The 26,330-nt window shown below is 45.4% G+C and overlaps 1 protein-coding gene across 1 annotated transcript; it reads right to left on the bottom strand.

The window, feature by feature from the left end:
• Nucleotides 1-1,667: 1,667 nt before the first annotated feature.
• On the bottom strand, nt 1,668-10,530 carry LOC149846667 (sugar carrier protein C-like). The gene is made up of 4 exons (XM_089992067.1): nt 10,395-10,530; nt 5,926-6,248; nt 2,054-2,683; nt 1,668-1,721 (listed from the first exon to the last, which is right to left on the bottom strand). Exons 1-4 carry the CDS (start codon nt 10,528-10,530, stop codon nt 1,668-1,670), a joined length of 1,143 nt encoding a protein of 380 aa, XP_089848193.1.
• Nucleotides 10,531-26,330: the final 15,800 nt, after the last annotated feature.

Raw genomic sequence — 26,330 nt, forward strand, 5'->3', positions numbered from 1 at the left:
ACATAAATCTGGGTATAGTTTGTGAAATTTTATACCAGACCCAGGCCCGACCCAAGTTCCGATTATGACCTGCTATTTTTAAATGTAAAATGATAAAAAAATTTATTTTACTGGGTATGGTCCGGGTCTGATTCATATATATAGTTCTTATCGGGTCCGGGTATGGATTCTCATATAGTGGACTCAATTAAACCCATATACAGACCCAATATCATACCCAAATTCGGATCCAGGTCAGGTTTTACATGGGTCCAAACCAAACCCAACCCGTTGACACCCTTCCCCACATACCATGGTTGAACCTATGTTTTGAGCTATTCATTTTGCAAACGCTAAATGCAGTTCACCTAGGGCATCAATGACTACCCCAAATTAAATTAAAAGAAAAAAAAACATGGTCCCCATTTGGGACATATAGGGTCTAAATAGTGATAGAGCTACATATGGGTCACGGTGAGCAAGTGCCCACCATGACCCAAAAATTCCCAATAAGGGGGGTTTGGGTCTAACCCAAATGCTATGCCCCTAAAACCTACCCCTCTCTCTCTCTCTCTCTCTGCCAGCCCGTCCATTAAACACCCTCCCCCCCGTCACACACACACACCTGTGCCCACCCTAATTTAGATTTCTTGCGCTACCACTGGGTCCAACCATGGTGTTTTGGATGCCACTCATCTCATGGATCAATGACATCAAGATGACCTCTCACATAATCCCTCAAAGGTCACTCTGACATCATGCACACTCAAAGGGGGTTCGGAGCCAGGTGAAACCAGATCCAGATCTTATTTGAGATGCTGGTACCAGGTCCAATGGAACCTACCTAAGAGAAACCATACCTGAATCCTATAAGGATTACATGAACCATACGGGAACCATACCCGGTAAATTTTTATTTTTTATCCTTTTTACATTGAAAATTTGTGGATCTTCAGGCCCTGGGTCTGGTATGAAAGTTCACAAACCATACCCCGATCCATATATTAATTGGACACTTTGGGTCCAACCAGGATTTTATTCAAGCTTTCTAATTTATCACCAAACCCTGACCTTATAAGGTTTGGTAAAGGTCGGGTTCAGGTCAAACTCTACCCATTGACACCCCTACTTAAAGGTTATGCATGGTATCCCAGGTTTATCAGACAGTTTTCAGTTCAAGGTACCTTAGATTAGGGGTGGCAATCCGGTCGGGTTGGCGGGTCATGTCAGCGGGTCAGCATACCTCAACATGAACCCGACCCATTTATTAAATGGGTCGGCTGTGGCAAACACGACCCGACCCATTTATTAAACGGGTAACCCGACACGACACAGTTAACTCGTTTAATAAACGGGTTGGGTAAACGGGTTGGCGGGTCGGGTTTAGGTAAACGGGTAAACGGGTAAATGGGTAAACGGGTTGGCGGGTGGGTCGGGTTCGGGTAAACGGGTTGGCAGGCAGGTCGGGTTCGGGTAAACGGGTTGGCAGGCAGGTCGGGTTCGGGTAAACGGGTTGACCCGCTCGCCTAACCCATTTATTAAACGGGTCAGACGGGTTGGCGGGTTGGCATACCCCTAACACGAACCCGACCCATTTAATAAACGGGTTAGGCGGGTCGACCCGTTTACGACACAAACTCGTTTAAGCCAAACCCAAACCTGGCTAAGAAGTGGGTTGGCGGGTCGTGTCAGATTTTGCCACCCATACCTTGGATCTCTAATATGCCCCTCCACGCAAACATCTACATGATCAAGAAGGACAAGAACAGTAAGAAAAGGGGAGGAAGTTGGGTTGACAGTTGCCCCAAGTTGGGTTGGGGTAGTCAGGTGGGGGCCTTGGCTGCTAGATGGGCAGTCAAGGTTCTATTCTCATGGGCATCGCCACTATGTGCAAGCCAATGTGTAGCATAGGCCCGGGGGGGGGGGGGGGGCAGGGGTCTTAACTTCAGAGTTTTATGCTGTTGGCACCACAACCGTAGGTATGACAGGCTGAGCTAGCACGATCAGGTCTTCGTGCCAGGTGCGGTTTCTTGGGGATATAAATAAAAAAAAAAAAAGTTGGGTTGACAGTTACATAAGCCAGGGTCATCTGGATCCCACCCTCCATGAGTAAAACTCGCCTGCCACATCGGTCAACGGCATAAGATGCAATGGCTATGGCACCGGACATGACCAAGCTGAGCACCACGGATCTCAACAGTGCCGAGTCGCTTCCCAAGCCGACGGTTCGGAGCAGAACTGGAGCATAGAAAGCAACCACGGTCATCCCAGTGAGCTGCTGGAAGAGTGGGATCACGATCGACATCACGAATTGAGGCCGGTATCGGCACTTGAGCATGTTCCTAAACGGCTTCTCCACGGCTTGGGACCTCTCGCTCTCCTCGGCTAGGGACCGGAGCTCGGGTTCAATGTCAATGTCAGGCCCGCGAACACGCCGCAGTGCGAACCGAGCATCTTCCAACTTTCCTCGTTGTATCAGGCTGCTAGCTGTGTCGGTTATGAGCAGCGAGCTGATGGTTAGGATCAGGGCTGGGACTGCACCTAAGCCGAGTGAGAGCCGCCAGCCCCAGCCTTGGAGCTGAGCCGTGAAGTAGTTAATGAGATTCGCAGATATCACGCCCATGGATGCGCATAGCTGGAAGCCCATGATGAACGAGCCGCGCCATTTGGATGGCGCCATCTCCGAAATGTATAATGGTGTAGCCTGCTCAGTAAAAAAATACACAAAAAGTTAACAAGGCCTTGTTTGGGAAGGGAACATTAGAAAGAATTGGAGAGAATCCAAATTAGGGCTACACCGTTTGACAGGCAGTCTAGGTTCAAATCTCTTGGGCGTCACTCCTTTGTGTAAGCTGAAGCTTGACGACTGGTTGGGGTTGAGGTGTAAGCCCTCGGAGTTTTATGTCGACACGGACAGAGACCGTAAGTACTGCAGGCTGAGCCAACACGGCTAGGTCTATGTGCCTGGGGCAGTTTCTTTGAGTAAAAATAAAAAAAATGTAAATGGGTCAGAATCTAAAAATCTGAATCCCATTACCTTAAGATCCAACATTTACACGTAGTAGGATTTAGATTTTATTTGGATTCAAAATCATATTTGGATGCAAAACTTGATGCTGAGTCAACATCAGATTATTAATTGGATCCTACATTGGCTATTGAATCTGACTAAATGGATTTGGGTTCCGTTGGATATCCAACCCGAATCAAAACTGTTTGGGTTAGGGATTCCCAAAGTCATCCAACGCTATTTGGCAAAAAGAAATTGAAGGAATGGAAAATTAAGCGTGGAGTCATTTTCTTTCGTTCATTTTCCTTGTTTGAATTATGAAAAAGAAGATTTTTGCCACAAAATGGGTGAGCAATTCGTTTTTCATATGAAAGAGGATATGTTTCTCAAAAGTGTGAAACAGCCACTTCCTAAGAAAATGGCAGTCGAGCCCATGCCCTTCCAAACAAAAGGATGGCTTTCATAAGAAAACCGTGTTGCACCATCTCCCCTAGGAGGTGCCTTTCTGGTGAAACTCTTTGGACACAGGTGTAACAAATGGGGCATTTGATTGCCCACAAGGGCTTGGCTGATAGGGGCAACTTGTGAATGTCACCAAGTTGACAGGACATCACAAGTTCGAAACCCACGGGTGGCGTCCCTTACTGCAAGGTAGAAGCTGGGTGTACTCCTTGGTCGGCAGGGAGAACCTCAAAGGTTTTATAAATAGAAGGACAGCCAATGTGTGATCGGTGATGGGACGGGCTTTTCCCTTGGACTATCAAAAACAAAAAAATAGTGCATTTGATTGCGTGGACAGCATCGTTCAGAGGTGCTGCTGTCTGCACCCCATGCACTTGATGCAGACGGCTGGTGTCCGGGATGCCTGGAACACAGCGTCCGGTGCATCCAGCAGGACACATTTTTGGTGCACCGCTCTGTCCTGAAGGAGTGGCATTCGAAACACTAGGGGCAAAAAAATAAAGAAATGAAGGTTTACCGTAACTCAGCTTGTCCAGGAAAAGTCTGTGCTGGCTAGCAGTGTCCAAAACTGTTCTACACAGTCCTGTCCACATAATCAGACCCCCTTAGAGTCCGATTAGGAAGTCAAAATCAGGAAAGAGTCAATGGGTCGAGTTTAAACCGGCTCCAACCCATACCATACCCTATAAAGACAGGTTTTGGTGTGAAACCAGAAGGTCCGATTAGAATCTGGGCCGAACCTGAAGAGTCCAATTAATATATGAAGCCGGGTATGATTTATAAAATTTCAGACCAGACTCAGGCCGGACCCAAGTTCTCACTAAGATCTCCAAATTTTTAATGTAAAAAAGATAAAAATATTATTTTATTGGATATGGTTCATGGAATCCTTACAAGATATGGGTATGGTTTCTCTTATGGTAAGTCCCATTAGGTGTCAGTCTTGACCTAGTATCATAATCTCAAATCAAGTCTGTGTTTGATTCTACCTAGGTCCGAACCAAACCGACGGTTGACAACCTTATTTGTTAACCTAGTGGGTAAGGAACCTCCTTAGCTAGAACTCATAGTCTAAGGTTTGTTTTGATAAATCTAACATCATTGTTCAACATGGTCAAAATAGTAGAAATCAACTCTTGAATCATAGATATTGAACATGAAAATATGTTTTTATGAGGTTTGAAAATTTAGTATGTTGTAAGCAGCATATTTTTAAACCCTTGTAAAATCTGACATATATGTCAGAAAAACATGATCCAAAGATCAGTTTCTGCTAAACTTAATATTTTGAACACATATGGAGGGTCAGACATATAAAACAATGAAAATATTACATTTTTCATTGGATGGTTCCTTAATGACGATATATATATATATATATATATATATATATATATATATATATATATATATATATATATATATATATATATATATGAAAAATGATCGTAATATACAAAAAAAATGATGCATTTTTTGAAAAACCCTATAATTTTAAAAAAACTGCCCATGTTCAAAACTGCAACTTTTCAATTGTTAAAGGACCTTTTCACTTTTCGAATTTCCCTAGGTATGTGAACTTATCTCTCAAGTATTCAAATACGTGAATTTCCTCCTATACATTTGCAAATTTTCTCTCAAAACATGAGAATATGCCATTTTCTCACAAAATATGTGAATATTGTACTGTATTTTATGATTTTTTCTCTAAAATTCATGCATTAGAAGTAGTAGTAAAGGCTTTAGCAGCACTTTTGAAGTGTCGCTAAAGCCCCATCACACTTTTGAAACATCACTAAAGCCTTTAGTGGTGTTTTTTAAGTGTCGCTAAATGCCCATCTCACTGCCATATATCATTCTTTCGAAGTGTTGTTTTTTTTCAATAAATTCTTTTTCTTAAAAATCTCATAAGAGGTATAGGCAGGAAGACGTTGGCAAATGTGTGTGGACATTTGCGAATGTGTGGAAGAAAAATCATATATTAAAAAAAAAATCACAAATACAAAAAGAAATTAGCATATTTGAATGAGAAGTTCGCATATTAGAGAAAATTCCGGTGCCAAAGGTGAACTGATCCTTTTACAGCAGCCCAAAAGTTATGGTTTAGGGCACTGCCAAAATTTTAAAATTATAGGGTTTTTTCGAGAAACACATGCAATCATTTTTTGATATATATATATATATATATATATATATATATATATATATATATATATATATATATATATATATATATATATATATATATATATATATATATATATATATATATATATATATATATAAAATTTTCGCTAGGCCAAGCAGGCCTATTTAAACCCGCTTCAGACATAGGTTGGATCTAAAAGGGCCAGCCCTAGCCTGTGGGCCTATTGGGCTGGTTCCCACCTCTAATGTGTGGCATCAAGGAATTTGGCTGAGTACCTTGCAAGGATCGATTAATGCATCTCCTAGTCATTCAGTTTTGTTTTTACCTGGTTGCTGAATCCAATCCCGAAACCTAGCAGCATGCGGCCTAGTAAGAGGACGGTCACATCGTCTGCAGCGGCACTCGTGGCAGATCCAAGCAGAAAGGCGATGCCTCCAAGGAGCATGCTGGCCCGGCGTCCGAAGTTCCGCGTGATGCTGCCCGCCGCAAGAGATGCCACGAGGCCGGCGATGTGGAGGGAGGAGGTAAAGAGCGTGAGGAGCTGGCTGTCGAACATGCAGTATGCGTTTTGCTGCTTTGCGGCACTCATCTTCCTCAGCACCCCAGGGAAGAACTTCTTTAGGAATGCCTCCATAGTTGTCACTCCCCCTGTTCCATGATTGATCCACCAAGTGAGAGCTCGACCTTCCATGTTAATGCAATGTAATTTTATTTATAGTTTTTTTTTTTAGCAATTAATGCAATTGCACAAACAAATGTGTTGTGCCCAACAGGTCTGATTAGGGCTGGTAAACGAACCGATAGGCTCATCGTTTGACTCGTCCAAAGCTCGTTTGTGTTCAGCTCATTTAGCTAATGAGCCCACCACGAGCTGGCTCGGCATACCTTACCAAGACACGTACGAAAAAAACATATTTGTCTCGGCTGGACTCGTCGTCTTAATGGGCCATTTACGAGCTGTTTGGCTCGTCTCGATAAATATATAATAAATTCTTTTATATATAATGTAACATAATAAGATGTCATACATTTTATAAATATAAAATAGAATCTTTGTTATTTTTTAATTTTAAAAATAATGATGGCATTTATGTAATATTTTAATTTTATATTTAAAAAATATTTGAAATGTTGGGAGAAACACCATCACCAGATCAGGTGCAACGTGATTGCACACTTTTGATGTAATGCAGCATATGATTATCCACCATTTTTGGGATACAGTCTGTCAGCTATGGGGCTGAACAGATGGTGGTGACAAGGTACAGCAGCACACTTAAAGTGTGCAATTACATTGCACCTGATCTCAGTTCATGTGTGGGCGTGCACTTCCATTGCACCTAATCTGCTCTCCATTTTCTGTTGGGACCTACAGATGACGGGCTGTACCCCCAAACTCCCAAACTGCAGTCAGGTAAAGCACCGAACTCAAAGTATGCAATGTGATTGCACCTGATCCTCCAGAGAGAGAGCCGAACTATCAACCATCAACATTAAGAAACGAAAAAACAGGTTCAACCAACATTGAACCTACCGGGTAACCAAACACGGGCCCAAGACATGCCAAGGAGCCCAAAAAGGAAAAAAGAAAAGTAGCGAAGCAAGGAGAAAATGAAGAAATAAACAAGAAACAAATACAATTAGGCGACGAGCATCATCCTGGATCATGAATGGTCCCTGGAGGCAGATGGTGTTGCAGATCAGGGATGTTGATGCGGAGAATGGCGTATACGTCCGCCAAAATAAGGTTCACCATTTTGTTGAACACTGTCGGAATATGCCGAAAAATAGCGTTGTTGCGAGTCATCCATATGACCCACCATGACGAGAGCAGTCAGGTGCGCCAAATAATACGCCATTTGTTGCAATGACGAACTTGTTGAGGACCCCACAACAAATCGTTGGCGAACGATTCCTGGCGCACGCTGACCCCCGGCTTATTCCAAGTCACCTTAAAGATGTTTTGAAAAACAGAACACTCCCAAAAAAGGTGGAAGGCAGATTCTTCAGCCGCCTCACACAACACACATTTACTCGGCAGATGAAATCCGATGGATTTGAGGAAGTTGTCAGTCTGCACCCGATCGTGTAAGATTAGCCAAGCCAGAAAACATGATCTCGGAGTGGGACCCTTGCCCCAGATCAGGTTCGTCGGGAACCGGTCCACCCCCGACGGAAGGAGAGCGAGGTAGACTTCTTTTGAGCGAAAAGATCCGTTCAGAGCAAGGTTACGACCAAAGAACTGAGACTGCGAGTCAACATTGTCATTATGAGACAGAACTGCAGACCATGCTTGGATCCATGATCGCCGAAGCTTTGACATAGTTCGCTGACGCACACTTGTGGCCCCCACCAAAGATTCCACACCACCGCATTTAGCTAGGAGCACGCTTGCACACGGAGACCCAGGTTGGTGTGCAAGTCAGCTCTGCTTCACGACAAAAATCATACTCCTCAGCCCGGGATCCTTGATTCCCAAACCCCCCCTATTTGGGGGTAGTCGAAGAGTGTCCCACCCTATTAGGTGGCGCTTGTTTTTGGGACCTCGCCCAGACCACAGGAAGTGCGTCACTACCTGAGCTATCTTCTTACTAACCCCCATAGGCATCAGGAACATAAACATAAAAAATTCTGGCATAGCAGAAAGAACGTGCTTGATGAGAGTTAGTCTACCCGCGATAGAAAGGTATGATGCTTGTCAGCCCGATATTTTTTTCTGAACCCTTTGGATAGTGGTACTCCAGGCTGTCGTTGATACACGACTGATTTGAAGCGGCAGACCCAGATAAGAAAAAGAGTTATCCGAAACCGAGCATCCGAATATCCGTTGGCCCATGTCCAACATTGATGGAGGGGCGTTGACCATGGATAGACAACACTTCTCGTAGTTCAAGGATAGACCTGACATCGATTGAAAGAAAAGAAGGACAAGCTTGAATCTTAACATTTGTTGGATGGAGGCCCTTCCGAAGATAATTATGTCATCAGCGTAGGTCAGGATCTGACTACGACACTCTTGAATACCGAGAGATTCAATTAGATCACCCTCCACTGCTCTCTTAACCAAAACCACCAGGCCTTCAGAGACGACATTAAAGAGTAACGAAGACAGAGGACATCCTTGTCGAAGACCACGACCAAGTTTGAACTGTTTTCCTTTGACCCCATTGATCTGAAACTGAGATTGGGCATTGGTTACCAGCTCATGCACCCAGCTAGAGAAACGCCTACCAAAGCCCAAGTTTGCCAACATGTTGAAGAGGAACGACCAATGAACCGAGTCGTAGGCTTTATGAAAGTCAAGCTTCAGGGTGAAAAAGGCACGTCCGCTGATCTTTAGGGAGTGCAACACTTATGTGGCCAAAATGAAGGAATGTTGAAGTCTTCTGTTAGGAATGAAGGCGAACTGTTCCTCCGAAAAAATCCTTGGAGCAATTGACTGCATTCTGTTGGCTAAGACCTTTGCGATAATGCGATATAAACTCCCTAACACTGATATAGGTCTAAACCGCGAGATATCCGATGCGGCTTCCTCCTTAGGAATAAGCGACACAATTGCTAGGAGAGAATGAACCGGCAATCGGCCATTACGATGAAACTCGACGAAGACACTAAGAATGTCACTCTTAACGCATTTCCAGAATATGCGAAAGAAATCCACAGGATACCCATCAAAACCTGGAGCTTTCCACCCAGTCGACTCCCGCACCGCCGAGACGATTTCTTCTTCGATGAACAACCCCTGAATCGAGTTGGATAGCGCTCGATCCATGGACAAAAATAAAGTTGCACCCATATTGCCACCTACAGCTTGGTTGCAGGAATACAGGTTAGAAAAATAGTTGGAGACAACATTGATTACCTGATCGCCCGAAAAGGAGACACCATTGATATACAGAGTGTGAATCGCATGTCTTCGATGCCTGTGAGACGCCAAAGAATGAAAGAATCTTGTATTCCCGTCACCCGCTTTAAGCCAATTCACCCTTGACCGCTGCTTCCAACGAATCTCATCCTTAAGACGCCACGATTGCACTAGAAGAGTCAGCTCGACCGATCTAGCATTGAGACATTCAATATCTGATGCATTCATATAGGACGTATCCAAGAGAGACTGATTGATAGAAGCCAGCTCTCGCTCCCAATCCCCCAGATTTTGGAATTTGCTTATTCTATTGGAGATAAGCCAAGATTTGATATCGCGGGATAGACGAAAAAGCTTAACCATGCATCTTGTGACCGCTCAGACTGCAAAGCAAGGTCTATTCCAAGATTGATAGACTAACGACTCGAAGCCCGCCTCCTTAAGCCACCATTGCTCAAATCTAAAGGATCTATCGCCGGTGAAGCCTTGACCCCATCGAATAACAATCTTACTATGGTCTGAGACAGATGGTGGAAGAAGGCAACAAGAGATGTCATTAATAGAACTCAGCAGCTCTGACGAAACGAGCACCCTGTCTAGCAGACGGAAGCACGGAGTAGATCGTCGATTGGACCACGAAAAAGCTTCACCAACATGGGGAACATGGTACAACTGGTTCATCTGAATAAAGTTTTGGAAGCCCCTCATTGAAGCCGAATAATTAACCGGAATACTAGAATCGATAGGAGACATAAGGCAGTTGAAATCTCCCATGATAATATGTTGGTCCCCGAATAAAGCAATTACCCTATTTAAGTCCAACCAAAACTCCTCCCGATGGCTTTGACGGTGGGGACCATACACCATAGTGACCACTGCTGGAATAGTCTTAGGAGGTAAGGGAAGAGTGATGGATATGGAAAACGTACCTTCGTCCACCCGTTGAAAGGCTAGAGAATGCTTCCCGAGGATGAGGATGCCTCCCGCATATTGAGTCGCAGGCTTGAAGCAGAAATCTGCACCACGCCAGATTTCAGAGACGACGGAGCTCGAGATATCTGTCATCTTCGTTTCACAAAGTGCGATTAGATCGGGCTTTTCTTGACGGATCCAACTCGCCAGGAAAAAAACGTTTGGTGGGGCAATTCAGTCCCCGAATATTCCAACACAAGATCTTCATAACTGAAAGTCCGGAAATACCTGAGGAGTGCGGATCCTCACAGACCGCCTAGGAGAGACCCCAGACTCGTCGGAAGGAGATAGCGAAGGTTGAGGACGTCTCCTAATTGGGAGACCACCCCACCCAGGATGAGATAACCCCTCGACCGAAGGAGATGGTGTGTTGATGGACGGGATACGCCCATCATCCACGATCAAGGATGGTAAACGATATGCGATCGCGGCAAAGGACTCACGCATAACAGAATCAACACTGAGAAGCTGGGCTTCGGAAAGCGCGAGCTTGAGCCGCCGAGCTGCATCGTCCACAGACAGACCCAAAAAGGATGAGAGTTGACCACTCATAGATGACGAACCCGCAATAGACGGATAGACCAAGTTTGGGGAGCCCTCCAGGCCTGCGAAGTCGCCCTCCAGGATGAAAGAGTAGGTGTTCAATGCCACCGGAGCCCTGCAATACACGGCTAACATAGGGGCACTTACCAAACTGATGGAGACCAGGCGAATCGGACAGACGATGCACTTGGTTGAGATAGATGAAACCAAGACTGAAAGGCCATCAACCAGCTTGAAGAAGAAACACTGTCGGATCGGGACTCCGGAAATAGGCGACCTGTGGGCCCGAGCAAGGAGAGAGTCCTCCGAGAGATGAGACCTCTTCCGCGAGAAAGGCCCAAACTCAGATGCCCCAAAGGTCGAAGCAAACAAAATAGAGGATGTTGTAACTGCCGAGGGAAAGAGAGAATCCTTAGGCGCCAAGGCGACACCTGACGGACCCCGACCCCCATCAAGCTCGCAGAAAGGATCCACCAAAAGGTTCTGCAACAACCTAGCCCAAGACTCAGACCACCTGGGAAGCCACGACAGCCAACATCTTCCTGATCGAGGCCAAGATGCCTCGTCACCCCCGCCATTCCACCTGAAAGCCTGCCCCACTTCAAACAACGAGCCCAGAAAGGAAGATACTACAGATGATGATGATGATGCCAGCAGACTCGCACCCCGAGGCTGCAAACAGTCCCCTGCCGACACAGATACACAAACACCACCACGGAGCCGCGGTGGCCTGAACCCCAATGCCCCCAAAGGAGAGCAAGATGACGACAACGGACGAAGAACATCCCTGCTCACCCAAGAAGACCGCGCAACGTCGATAAAGGGCCCCATGTTATCCACTGATCTCTATACGGCTTGAAAGCCGAGTGGCCAGCACGACCACCAAGACAAGGAGAGGCGAGATCTCGATAAATGCATCGGGGAGAGCCTGCTTGCCTCACCTCTGGCCTTAACAGCTCCTCGCACATCAAAAAGAGCGAAAGAGGAGAAATAGTACCTTCGTCGAACAGAAAACGGAGAATAAATCGAAGGCACCGCAGACCACGCGACCTGCATCCCCGATCTACGCCGAGGAGAAAAGGACGGATATATCGCAGGCACCCCAGAGCATGCCGCTTGCACCCCCGAGCATGTCGCAAGCACTCCCTGGTAGCAGAAGTCACCGGACGAGGAACCCTCAGAGACGATGGCAGCACAATAGACAGGCGGACCCGACACAACAGAGCAGTAACTGTCCCGACCCAAGATGGCCGGCGAGCCACAAGTCCGGTCACGACAAAGATGGTTGTGATTGAAACGCTTCCCTGCGAAAGACATTGGTGCAACCGTAGATGGTCGCATCGGCACCCAAACAGAGCCGATCTTGAATCCCAAAAATGACGATGAAGGATCTTCAAAGATACCGATCTGGACTCAAGGCGCGAATGAAGCTTTGCGAGGGCGGTGCATACCTCGCAAAGAGGCTCGTCCGAGGGAGGGAGGATGGACTACCGCCCACGATTGCCTGAACACTGGGTGCCGCCGAGACCTGAACAACGAGGCGCAATGGAGGCAAGCACGACGCCTGCGAAAGTTGAGCGAATGGCAACCCGCGCACCACCAGTCACCCGGCTTCGCCTTTGAAAGACAAGAACGAGAAAGCTTATTGGAGAAAGACCGCTGCCAGGTAGCTTTCACCTCCTGCCAGGCCCGACCGTCGATCAAGCTGGGCGGCCTACGATAGAAGAACGGAGCCCGTAGAGTGGCGCCAACCGAGCAAGCCTGAAGGGATTCCACCCTAACAGCTCTAAGGAATCGCCCGACATCACGAGCAAGCAGTGATCCGGTGGCGAGGCAGGACGTGAAGGCCTCCGATAGAGAGAAGAACACACGGAAAGATAAGCGGAAAGGGAGGGCAACAGAAGCCCCTTGGCGACAAAGGGCGAAGGTGAGCCCCCAATCGTTCAAAGCCACAAGGATAGAGGATAGAGCATGTTGATTGATCTGCAGGGAGTTGGAGGCTCCTAAGCCCCAGAAGAAGAGGGATGATGGAGGCATGGGCCAACACTCTGACTCTCCTATCCACTACGAGTCTCTTCCCTCTGAGGAGATAGCCTCCAAAAATGCCAAGAGAAGCCAGAGAGAGAGAGAGAGAGAGACTCACCTTGCACCCAAGAGAGCAGAAATGGGAGGAGGCAAGGAGCAGATACTGCAGGAGTGGTTGACGGCCTTGCGGGCCTAGCTGTGGCCTCTCGTTCAAGACGACGACCCTGGTGTCGTAGATCACGAAGGTCTATACGGATGGGAGAGAGTTGGAGGGGATACACGCGGTCTCCTCCTCCTTTGTGGCTCTGGAGTGTTCTGAATCAGCCCTCTAACGGAGGGACAGAGAGGGCAGAAGACAGAGGAGGAAACCCCCAAAACGCCCAACTGGTGTCCATAATGGGGAGATAGCCCCTTGAGGACCGGTGGAGGTATGCCCCGCTGGTGTGCAGGTGGTGGTTGGCTGCCTCCTGCGACCCTTCCCTCTAGCGCACCCTCGACCTCGAGCCCTCCTTCTCCTCTGCTTCCTCTGCCTCCTCCGAAACACCCCCGATGGTGGTCCCCCGACTTCTGAGAGAGAGCACCTCAAATCAATTTAGGGGTGGGGAGGGATACCGGCAACCAGCAGCAAGCGATCGTGAACAGAAAGGGTTGGGGAGGCCTCTGGACTAGCCAAGCCGAAGAAAGAGGTAGCAAGGGGGCTGTAGTCTGCAATAGATTCCACTGAGTTTTGGTTGGAGAAATGGTCAGAGAGCTTCATTTGGTCCTCACCACCCATTCCATCTTGCGTCTTTCCTCTCCCTCTCTTGTTAGAGAGAGAGGTTCATGGCAATCAACAGCCCTCTGATCACACCCACCAAGACCCTAAACCAGAAATCTAGAAGGCTACAACCCTCGAACCAAGACTCCCAAGCCAAGCCAATGGAGCCACCATCCACCATCGATTCCTTCAGGAACAGATTCGGGGCCTACAATCGGTTGCAGGCTGCCGCCGTGGCGTTCGGCGAGAAACTTCCAATCCCGGAGATCGTCGCCCTAGGCGATCAATCCGATGGGAAGAGTTCCCTTCTTGAAGCACTTCTGGGGAACAAATTCAACGTCCAGGAGGTGGAGATAGGAACCCGAAGGCCGCTGATGCTTCAGATGGTTCACGACCTGTCTGCACTGGAACCGAGGTGCCGCTTCCAGGTTTGTCTCCGTGGACATCTGTTTTTAGGGTTTTCTGTCTCCGTTTGCCCACCAACGACTGAGGAGGTCTGGGTTTGATCGCTGAAGGAAACCTTGTTTTTCTCGCTAGTGGGATCACCAGAGAGAGAGAGGCTAGTACCGAAGATGCCAATGTCATAGTCGAAGATGAGGCCGCCAGTGGCTGCAACAATGCATGTGATGCAGAGGGAGAGCGTCAGCTTCCCATCGAACTCTCTTGCGGGTCCGCTGGGCATCGGAGCTCCCCCACCCACACCCATTCTCTCTCTCTCTCTCTCTCTCTCTCTCTCTCTCTCTCTCTCTCTCTCTCTCTCTCATTAATGCACTAAAGAACGATTAGATTAGTGGTAATGAGGAGGGGTCAGGGTTGGTGGTTGAGACCAGCTTCCTCCTTGTTCTCTCCCTAAATTTGAGATTTGATCTCCTTGGTTGGTCGCCACAAAGGGCATATGATGATTGTTGGGGGTGCTAAATTTTGGGGTTGACTTGGCCAAGACGTTTCACTCTTGCCAAAACAGGTGGGGATATAAATTGCTGTGCTTCCCATTGTGGCCCAAGCATTTTAAGTGAAATATCACCTGGCACACCATTAATGATGATTTACTACCTGATTCAGGTGATAGTGATAATCGCTATTGATGATGATTTTCAATATCCACCGGCCATCCTAGTGGATCAAGGGCCAGATGCCAAATCCTCAATTCAAAAGAATTTTGGGAGATTTGGTGTCCCGTACTAGACACTTGAAAATCGCAGTCAATGGTGAATTTTAATATCACCTGACCCAAAACCCTGTTCCTTGGGCCAACAATTGGTTGTTCAGGGATAGAGATGGAAGTGGACCGGGGCAGGGGCGGGAGACAAGGTCTCCACCCGGTCTCAAAATCCTGCCCTCCATCCCCACACGGGTATTGATTTTAACCTCCATCCCCCGCCTTCATTCTCATTTTATGTCCTTCATCTTCGGCCCAAACGGGGCAAGGCGGGGTGGGGCCCCATTTTTTCTCGGTCCATTGCCATCCCTAAAGAAGGATTGGGACGTGGGGACAGGGATGGGGCTGAGTGGGGAAAAGCGTAAGTCCATTCCCCCACGGGTTTTGATTTTAGTCTCCATCCTAGTTTCTTGTCCTCAATCCCCAGTCCAAACAGGGCGAGGTGGGGCAAGCTTGTTTCCCCAAGTCCACTGCCATCCCTATTCAGTGAAGGCCTGTCCACAACGACACTGATCAGTTAGGCATTATGTCACAGGGTCATGTCATTTCAGCTCTGCATCTTGGTGATACAATTGGACATGCTGACGCACGTTAATGACTATTATTTTTATATATTTTTCAAATTCGTGTCCTCGTGTCCTGCTTCTAAAAAAGAGTTTTGAACTTGTGAGTCAAACCAAACTCACGTGTCAGGTACTTGTACCCGTATCACTGTTACATAGCTTAGGCAATAGGCACACATTTTGTTGAACCAATGTCAGTGTCACGGGCCTATTTCCTTCAATGGGCCAGCGCGGCGCGACGGTCCTTCCTCACCGCCACAAACCTACTCGTTAGCTCGCTTGCCGATCGCGGAAGCTTGTAATCAGAGTGCAAGAGAGCAAGAGAGAATAAAGGGAGAGAAATTGCAATCACAACGAGGGTGAACAAAAGAAAGCTCAATGCATTTACTTCATTCACAATTTTTGCTCGCACGCTATTACAGTTCAAGTATACGGGCTGCCCCTTCGGGGTATTGATTCACCTGAACCGGGCAGCTTACATCAGACTCAACAAAAGCAAAACAGACTCTAAGTGCAACTGTACACTTTAAGTCGCAAAGGAACATGCTCCCCCCTTCAAATCATGCGCCGTCCTCGACGCCATCTGTTTCGTGGTAAGCCCTGACTTCAGTCGGGTAGTGGTTGTTCATTCGAAATGCAGGCTCCCATGTTGGTTCCGCTGTTTCCTCCCACTGCACCAAGTATTTATTCGCTTGTCCCAAGTAGCTGACCTTGTGGCGAAGGATCTGACTGAGGTGCTTCTCGGCCCGTTGTGCTGCATAATGGGAGCGCGTTGTGGCACACTGCGTTCCGGGTCTCCATCATCTGAATGGAACTGCTTGAGGTTGCACACGTGGAACACCGGGTGCACCTTGAAGTCTGGGGGCAACTCCAGCTTGTATGCCAGCTTGCCTACCTTCTTTGTGATGGTGAAGGGTCCCTCATACTTTCTGAATAGTCTGCGGTGTCGCCCGCGGAAGATGTCTGTGCGACCAGGATATAACTTGACCAACACTTGGTCCCCAACTTGGAACCCAGCGGGCCGACAGTGTTTGTTCGCCCCACTTCTTCATTCTCTTTGCCGCTTTGTGTAAGAATGTCTTCGCCAACTCATTTTGCTCGTGCCAATCGCGAACAAACTGATAGGCAAATGATGGCCTTCCCTTTTCTTGTGTGGCAAGAGTGTACGGGGTCAGTGGCTGCTGCCCCATGGCTATCTCGAACGGACTGTGGTCTGAAGACTCGCTCTTCTGCAGATTATAACAAAATTGTGCCACATCAAGGAGCTTTACCCAATTTTTCCGATTGGCACTAACAAAGTGCCTAAGGTACTGCTCCAGTATTTCGTTGATACGCTCTGTCTGCCCATCTGTCTGCGGATGGAAGCTTGTTGAAAACAGCAACTCAGAGCCAAGTAGCCGAAATACTTTACGCCAGAACTTGCCCGTGAAGCGAGCATCGCGATCACTCACAATGCTCTTTGGTATGCCCCAATGCTTCACCACATGCTTTACGAACAACTCTGCAGTCTTCTCTGCAGGGCACTCCTTGGAAGCTAGGATGAAGGTGGCATACTTTGAGAAACGATCCACCACAACCAAAATAGAACTGAGGCCCTCTACCTTCGACAAACTAACAATAAAGTAAATGGAGATGCTATCCCAAGGACGTTCTGGAATTGGTAGAGGCTCAAGGAGACCGACAACCTTCTGGTTTGTCTCCTTATCTTGCTGGCAGATAAGGCATGTCCGCACATACCCCTTAACGTCGTCTCTCATCTACGGCCAATAGTAGCCGCACTTAAAGAGTGCTAAGGTTTGCTCCTGACCAGGATGACCAGCCCATAGTGTATCATGGCACTCCTTGAGTAGCTCTCGGCGAAGGCTTCCCCACCGTGGTACAAAGATGCGTCCCCTTTTTATTACGAGAAAGCCATCCTGTAGCCAAAATCGCCGAGTCTTCCCTGCCTGCGCCAGAGAAACAAGGTGTTGTGCGGTCGGATCCTGCTGCGTACCCTCGCGGATGCGACTCAACAATGCACCCTCCAAATGCACTTCAGAAGACTCCGCGCGCACAGCTGCCAGTTCAGCCCTACGACTCAGGGCATCCGCCACAACATTGGTCTTTCCAACCTTGTACTCCAAGGCAAAGTCGAACTCAGCCAAAAACATCTGCCATCGAGCTTGTTTAGGCGTCAACTTCTTTTGTGTTTGAAAATAGCTCGTGGCCACATTGTCCGTCTTGACGACGAACTCGGCACCCAAAAGGTAGTGCCGCCAGGTCCTGAGGCAATACACAATGGCGGTCATCTCACGTTCGTGCACTGTGTAACGCCTCTCTGCATCCTTCAGCTTGCGACTCTCATATGTGATCGAATGACCATCTTGCATAATAACTTCGCCAATGGCAAAGTCTGAGGCATCAATGTGGACTTCAAAGGGTCTCGAATGATCAGGCAGTCGCAACACTGGCTCCCTCACTAAGGCTTTCTTCAAGCCATCGAAGGCATCTTGGCACGCTCCTGTGCAGAGCCATACCCGATTTTTCTTTAACAAATCTGTGAGGGGCGCAATAATGAGGGAATAACCTTCGATAAAACGCCGATAATAGTTTGTCAAACCGAGGAATGACCGCAATTCTGGCACTTTGCTTGGCGGAACTCATTCCTAGATGACTTTTATCTTCTGCCCATTCATACGCAGCACACCACGCCCCACAACGTGGCCAAGTAAGCTGATCTCCTTCTGCCCAAAGAGACACTTCTCTCGTTTGACACAGAGGTCATTCTCCTTCAGCACCTGAAACACTGTTCGCAAGTGCTCGACATGTTCCTCCATGTTGCTGCTGTAGATCATGATATCAGCCAGGTAGACTACCACAAAATTGTCTAAGGGTAGAAGATCTGGTTCATTAAAGTCATGAACGTGGCTGGAGCATTTGTCAACCCGAATGGCATTACTAGAAATTCGTAAGCACCATAGCGGGTGACGCAAGTTGTTTTCGGCTCATCACCTTCAGCAATCCTCACTTGCCAGTAACCCGATCGCAGATCTAGCTTGAAAAAGATATGGGCACTGCCTAGCTGATCGAACAAGTCCGCTATCAATGGCAATGGGTATTTGTTCTTCACCGTGACCTTGTTCAAGGCACGGTAATCCACACATAACCGTTTAGAGCCATCATGTTTCATCTGGAAAAGGACTGGGGCACCGAATGGGGCTTTTGATGGACAAACAATGCATGTGTTCAACATCTCGTCTAACTGCCTGCGCAGCTCCTTCAGCTCAGCTGGCCCCATACGGTATGAAACCATTGCAGGAGGCTTCGCTCCCGGGGTCAACTCAATCTTGTGGTCGACCTCGCGTCTTGGCGGAAGACGCTTTGGCAATTCTGGGGGCATCACCCCCGAAACTCCTCCAATAGTGGGGCTAGGGTCGGCGGCGCTGCTGCTTCTACCTTCTCTTCATCTGCATGCACTGCAACTAAGAATGTCTGCTCCCCATGCTTGACACCCTTCTTCAGTTGCATTGCCGATAACATGGAAGATTTGCCTTTCTGCGTAAGGCATTACACTGTGTGTGACAGGTCTGACCCCATGATCGTCAGCGTGTTAAACTTTGGCAGCATCATAATATTCTGGCTTCGCAGAAACTCCATACCCAGAATCACCTTGAAATCGTCCAGGGGCACCATAGAGAAGTTAGCTTTGCCGACCCAACTCCCCACTTGAGTAGCCACATCTCTTGCTTCACCAAGGATGAGCTTGGCCTCAGAGTTTACTGTTTTGATAGTCCTTTGCTTTGGACCAGTTTTCAAGCCCAACCGCTCTGCCTCTTCCCACAAGACAAAGTTGTGTGCGGCCCCCGAGTCTACCATTGCTGAAGTAGACTTTCCATTCATAATGACTTCTATGTACATAAGTTCCTTACTGACTTGCATGTTCTTAGCTGCGCAACTTCTAGCTGCGTTAATCGATCGCATGACCCCCATCCTTGGTTGCATGGTCTCAGTGTCACTGCATTCAGTATCACTGCATTCTTTTCGTGCAGCATTGACTTGCCCGTCGTCCTTTACAAGGCGCTTTGGGCACTACCTAGCGATATGTCTATCGCTGCAGAACCAACATGTCACAACCGCACCTTTGTTGTTGTTGTTATGCTTTGTGAAGTTCTGTTTCTTTTCGGATTGATGACGTGTCGATGCCTCACCTTTATCATTGCGCTGCTCATCCTTCTTGCCTCCATGGTCAGGCTTCTTCCCAACTTTGGTTGATGGGGTGAAAGGCTTGCGCTGAGTGTCAACTAAGCGCTCAGCCGCCACATATGCATCTTCCAAAATACGGGGGTTGCTCCTTTCCACTTCAGACTGTGCCCATGGTTGAAGTCCCACAATGAACTAGTTGAGCATGTCGTCTTCTGGCATGTTAGGTATCTCCAACATAAGCTTCTGGAACGTTCTGACATAGTCTTGCAATGAACCAGTATGTTTGAGCTCACGAACCATCTGATAAGCCTGCCTCTGCGCATTTCTTGGCATGAAGTAGTTGCGCAACTCCGTTTTGAAGTCATCAAAAGTGTCTAGCACACATTGAACCCTCTCCATGTCATTGTGCTTCCGCCTCCACCAAGCGATAGCATCCCCATCAAGTAAGGCCGCTGCAACCTTGATCCTCAGATCTTCGAGGGTCACATTCTGGATATCCAAGTAGTCTTCTACTTGGAACAAGAAGTTCTCAATGGCCTTGCTGTCGCGAGAACCATTGAATTTTGCGGGTCTTGGTACATCAATCATTGATGATCTCTCACCATTTCCGCCATTTAGGGTCACCGTCCGCTGCAACGTACGGTTCTTCAACAGAAGCTCCCCTACTTCAGTCTGCAAGTCGGCTACTGTAATCGTCAACGAAGTGACCTGCCCTATTAATAAGGTTACCTGCTCTTGCAGGCTCGCCACCACATCATTCAGTCCATTGAATGATTCACATGCGCGTGAAATCGCTTTATCATGCGAAGTCACCTCTTCCACCAGCTTGTTAACAGTTGCAGCCAACTCTTCTTGGCCCCGAGGTGAACCCATCTCCTCAGCTTCAACAACTTCCTTGCCTTTGGTGTTGCGCAAGTTTTGATAAGGCACCACGATGTCTTACTCAAAAATCGCAGTCTGTCGGCGTGTCTGTCGACACCGACTCCAGAGTCCCTTCCCCAGCACGAGAACGGGCTCTGGTACCACTTGTCACGGGCCTATTTCCTTCAATGGGCCAGCGCGGCGTGACGATCCTTCCTCATCGCTGCAAGCCTACTCGTCAGCTCGCTTGCCGATCGTGGAAGCTTGTAATCAGAGTGCAAGGAACCAGGGTTAGTTTGGAGATCTGATCAGGTGATCTGCCTCATCACGAAAGTGATTTGGCATCCTCACCATACACAAATTGCATAAAGACCGTAGGATGAAATAATGGATGGTGAAGATGTCAAATCACTTTATTAAAGTGATTCGACCGATCACTTGATATGCTCTCGTTAGTTTGCTTAATCAATGATGGCATGTTTGAAATGTCCTGTTAATCTTAGATTTTTTCAAGATCTGCGATTGTAATTCACAACCACAATACTTCTTAAGGGTAGATGTGAACAACTACATTGTGATTTTCCACTGTGGTTGCATGATCCTGCCTGAATTGTGAAAGTTGGTCACAGCCACAGGCTTGACCTTGTGACAGACAATCGCAACTTAAACTTTCTCAGCTGTGATTGTTTCTCACTTGTGATTGAAGAAAACTTACCATATACTTGTATGATTCTACACATATGCATGACATGTACAATCTGACTCCATATATTTCTACTGCAAGCCCAGCAGTTGTCTTAGGACTGTTAAACAAACTGAAGGGGTAAGATGCTACAAGCCCACGGAGTTTAAACTGTCATGACAGTGGTTGTAAGTATGGCAGACAGAGCCAGCACAACTAGGTCCCTGATCCTGTGGTGGTTTATCCGTGTGAATATAAAAAAAAATTGAAGGGATTGAGTTTGACATATTCAAAGCTGGCTCTAATGGCAGAATTACCTATTTCAAGCTTGGGCTTGAGATCATGATGACCCAATTTATGGGCCTGAATGAGCTTTTGACTAGCTGAGCTAAATTAAGAAAGGCTCCTGTCCTCCCATTTTTCCAGTCCTACTCCATACTACAACCAAAATAGTATGTCCTAGCCAATCTCATAAGAGATCCTTATCAACTTGACTTTGATATGGAGTCCTTATGAAACATCTGTTAGAATAAATCGGATTTTCATATAACATGATGTAAAAATAAAATATTTGATTCAAATTATAACAGGGTTCAAGCATGTCATATACGGTTTTAAATAAAAATTCAGACAAGATCAACAGATCAAACATATGCATTGAACAAAATAAAAACAACAAAGAAATCATGTTATTATTCTGCAAAACGCTAAGACGGATAAAAATACTTTTCTTAGAGAAGATTTGCCCCCACATATGATGCAAAAAGGTTTGGCGTCCTTTCCTCAGGATACAGTAGCCTCGACAATCTAGATCGGTATACTCCGATGGTAGATCATCCTTTGAAGACAACCTCAGTGAACAGATTATGCAGAATTTCTCTTTTAGGAGAACACCCACAAGGAAAATCGAGAGAGAAAGAGATATAGCGAGGAAAGAGAAAACAAAAAATGTGAGTCACTTGCGTCTTCGTACGTGAAACCCCAACCCTCTAACTACATTTTATAACCCCTAAACGGTTACGAATCGTAGAAGAGACCCATTACACATTACGAAGTAATGTGACCCGATAACAAAACTATCTGTTATCCATTTCTCATATACCATTATTTAATCTAAATAAAAATAATAATGCGGGACAAACAAAACATTGGACTTAGAATAGATATGCCTCTAAAGGGCCAATTACCCAAACACGAACCCGAACTCGGATCGGCTCGGCACGACGTGGTGAGCGGGCACGCGTGCACGTGTGTGTGTGGTAGCCATCCCATCCCCTTGTTCTTTGAAACAAGTGTTAGAATCTCCATGTAGGTTATAAAGCCCACAACCTTTTTGAGATTCTTCAATATGAGACTATTGCACATCATCAAAGTCCAAAAGCACTCCATAAAGGAGTGGTCCCCATTTGTTTTCTTTATTTGAATTATCTCCTCATCTCTTTCTACATCTAATATTTTTTCACAAATTTAAAGAATGAAAACAAGAGGAAACAAAGATGCAAGATTGAGTAATCTGCAGCTGGACATATCATGCTTTCAGTAATGATACCTTCCGGTTTGAACAACTACCTTAGTTGACTAACTTTACCCCAACATGAACAAAGTAAACTAAAGTCTTAAACTTGAACCTTTGATGTAGGAGTGTCCATTAACAATAACATGATAAAGGTTCTGGTTGTAATCTTTAGGGGCGGCGCGTTAAAGGCCATGCGCCTTAATCATGTTTCATGAGTGACTTTAGGAATAACCTAATTTCTTAAACTGTGGCCACACAACCACACTCACATAGGTGGGCTTCTCTAGAGATGCACTGCTAACATCTCGCCTAAAAGGCTTTGAACTCATTCAGAGTTTTAACTCTTTCTTTACTTGCAGCTATAACACCTTTCTAGAGTAATCAGGGGAAAAGACACAGATACATAGTATCACATTAAGAAGATGCTATCCAGTTCACCTTACAGTTTGTTAATACCTCATTGAACCTACTTTATGGGATCCTCACTCAGATAGGTTGGGTTGCCACTGTAGATGAACTACTGATGGGTTTCAGTTTCATCCCCTCTCTAAATTTCAAGACTAATGACTTATCTAGTCCTTTTGTTAATAGATCAGTTGTATTTTCTTTGGATCTAACATAGTATATAACAACCATTAACTGAGACACCAGTTCCCTTACAGATTTTATTCTGACTTGGATATGTCTTCTCTATTTTTTATTATATTTTGTGCTTTTGATCTTTGCAATTGTGGTCATATTGTCACAATGTACAAATATTACAGGAATTGGTTTGCTCATTAGAGAAAGTTCCTCAAGAAGTTCCTTTAACTATTCAACTTCCATTTTTGTGATATCTAAAGCACAGAGCTCAACCTCAAAAGTAGACCGTGACAAGATGATCTGCTTTACTGATCTCCAGGCGACTGCACCGCCACTCAAGGTAAATATATACTCTGTTACACCATAACTCCCAGAGTCCATGGCTATCCAGCTCGTATCATTATATCCCTCAAGAACGACAAGAAATCTCTTGTAATGCAAACTCAAGGAAATAGTTCATTTCAGGTACCTAAGTACCATGTTTAATGCCTTCCAATGAGTGCGATTTGGACAACTTGTGTATCTACTTAATTTTGTCACCGAGAACGAAATATTTGGTCTCGTGTAATTTGCAAGATATATCAAACTTTCAATAATTTGGGAATACCTTAATTGAGACACAGAGATACCAGTCGTATTCTTATAAAAAGGAGTAGAAGGGTCATATGGAGTTGCTATAGATCTTTCTTGGTTATAGACAAAATTTTCAAATACTTTCTCAACAAAGTAAGATTGAGAAATAACTATTTCATCAGCTGAATGAGTCAGCTTTAAGCCTAAGATCACATTTGCAATTCTCATATTCTTCACATCAAATTTACTACTAAGAAAGGAGTTCGTCTCATTCACAATTCTCGTATTGGAACCAAACATAAGAATATCATCTACATACGAGCATAAAATGATACATGCATTACTTTTAACTTTCAATAAATACATTTATCAGATTCATTGACAACAAAGCCAAATAATAAAATAACTTTATCAAACTTCTCATGCCATTGTTTAGAGGATTGTTTTAGTCCATATAATGACTTAATAAGTCTAAAAACTTTATTTCCATTACCAGGAGCCACAAAACCCTCAGGTTGATCCATATGGACATCTTCTTCAAGATCATAATGTAAAAAGATAGTCTTCATGTCTATTTGATAGACTGCGAGATCATAGATGGAGACCAATGCAATAAGCACCCTAATTGTGGTTATCCGAGTAACCAGAGAATAGGTGTTAAAATAATTTATTCCTTCATTTTGTTTGAACCCCTTGGCAACTAGTCTAGCCTTGTACTTATCAATGGATCCATCTGGTTTTAACTTCTTCTTAAAGATCCATTTGCACCCAATAGTAGAGCTACCACGAGAGAGGTCAACCAGTTCTCAAGTGCCATTAGAGACAATAGAGTCCATTTCACTCTTTATGGCTTCTTTCCAATGCCTTGCTTCAGGTGAAGCCATTACATCTAGGGAAGTGGAAGGGTCATCCTCAATAAGGTAAGTGATATAATTACTTTCCAAATCCTTGGCAATCTGTGATCTCTTGCTCTTTCTTAGTTCAACCACTTCTTCGAACTCAATTGGTCTAGAGTGGAAATAAGATGACTCAACCCCCACATCTGTCATCATTTCTACATGTTCGAAAATAGAACTAGAAGTTGAAGGTATATCTGAAGAAGAAAGATTCTGAGGTACGCCAACTTTCATGGGAAATACATCCTCAAAGAATGTAGCTTCTCGAAGCTCAACAATAGAGTTTACATATATGTCAGATATCTCAGATTTAATTACTAAGAATTTATAGGCATAGTTGTTCTCTACATAACCCAAAAAGACAACATCTACAATTTTAGGACCCAGATTCTTCCTGTTGTGCTTTGGGACAAATACCTTTGTAAGGCACCCTCACACTTTGAGGTATTTTAAGCTAGATTTCCTATTTCTCCAGAGTTCAGATGAGCTATTATCCTTATGCTTTTGGGAAACTCTATTCAGAATATGGTAAGTCGTATTCAGAGCATCTTCTGACATATAGGTAGATAATCTGAAACTCCTAAGTAGAGCATTTATCATGTCAATTAGGGTTCTATTCTTTCTTTCTACAATCTCATTAGATTGAGAAGAATATGGAACGGTAAACTCATGAACTATGCCAACAGATTTGCAATATTCATCAAGTTTGTTAGACATATATTCTCCCCCTCTATCAGACCTGAATCTTTTAAGTTTTCTACCAGTTTGTGTTTTTGCTTCATTCTTAAAAATAAGAAACTTATCAAAAGCTTCATCTTTTGATTTTAGCAGATACACATAACAGTATTTAGTGTCATCATCTATAAAAGTGATAAAGTATTTTTTATGATTTCTAGTTAACACTTGTGATCTTCGCAAAAATTTTCCTCTTTCGTTGTTTCTCTCTCTTCCTTCTCTTTTCCTTTTCTAACCTCTATTTTCCCCCTTTTTGAAGGGAGAAGAATAAAAGAAAGAAAAGAGAGAAAAGAAGAAAAAGAAAGAAAGAGAGAGAGAAGAGGAACTATTTTGCGCGGTCTCACTTGACCTTGATTTGAAAAATATTTAGAAATTTAACTTGCCTCCGTTTTGAAAATATTGCGAGAAGATGGAGAGACGGGATTCGCTCGTCGGTACGAGGTTCGACCGTTCCTAGCGCCTTTACCAGGGGTAATCGAACCAAGGATCAAATCTATGCCTTTTGCTTTGCCTAAATATAATCTAAGAATTTATTCTAACTCTAAATGCACAAAGAATCATGCTTGTGCAATGCAAGAATGTATGCTCCTTTTGAAAGATGTTTTGAAAATTTCCAAGTATTCTGAGATGAATTTGATAAGGGAGTGAAGAAATGATTGAATCTAACTTAGAATTTGAGATAGATCAGAGAAATTCTAAGTCTTTGAAGTAATCAGAGTTGGAAGAATAAATCTTGATTTTGGGAAAGAATGATTTGAAGCTTTGAAATGAAAGGAAATGAAGTTTCAAAGTCAGAAATGGACTTTGAATTTTGAATTT

Source organism: Nuphar pumila, chromosome 2 (genome assembly GCF_984573655.1).
Source record: "Nuphar pumila chromosome 2, dmNupPumi1.hap1.1, whole genome shotgun sequence".
In the NCBI taxonomy this organism is placed as follows: domain Eukaryota; kingdom Viridiplantae; phylum Streptophyta; class Magnoliopsida; order Nymphaeales; family Nymphaeaceae; genus Nuphar; species Nuphar pumila.

Coding starts and splice junctions, on each gene's coding strand:
- LOC149846667 (XM_089992067.1), bottom strand. CDS start 10,530: ATGACAGATATCTCGAGCTCCGTCGTCTCTGAAATCTGGCGTGGTGCA. Junction 2,684..5,925: donor GGATTGGATTCAGCAACCAG/GTAAAAACAAAA, acceptor TTTACTGAGCAG/GCTACACCATTATACATTTC. Junction 1,722..2,053: donor TCCAGATGACCCTGGCTTAT/GTAACTGTCAAC, acceptor TTGATCATGTAG/ATGTTTGCGTGGAGGGGCAT.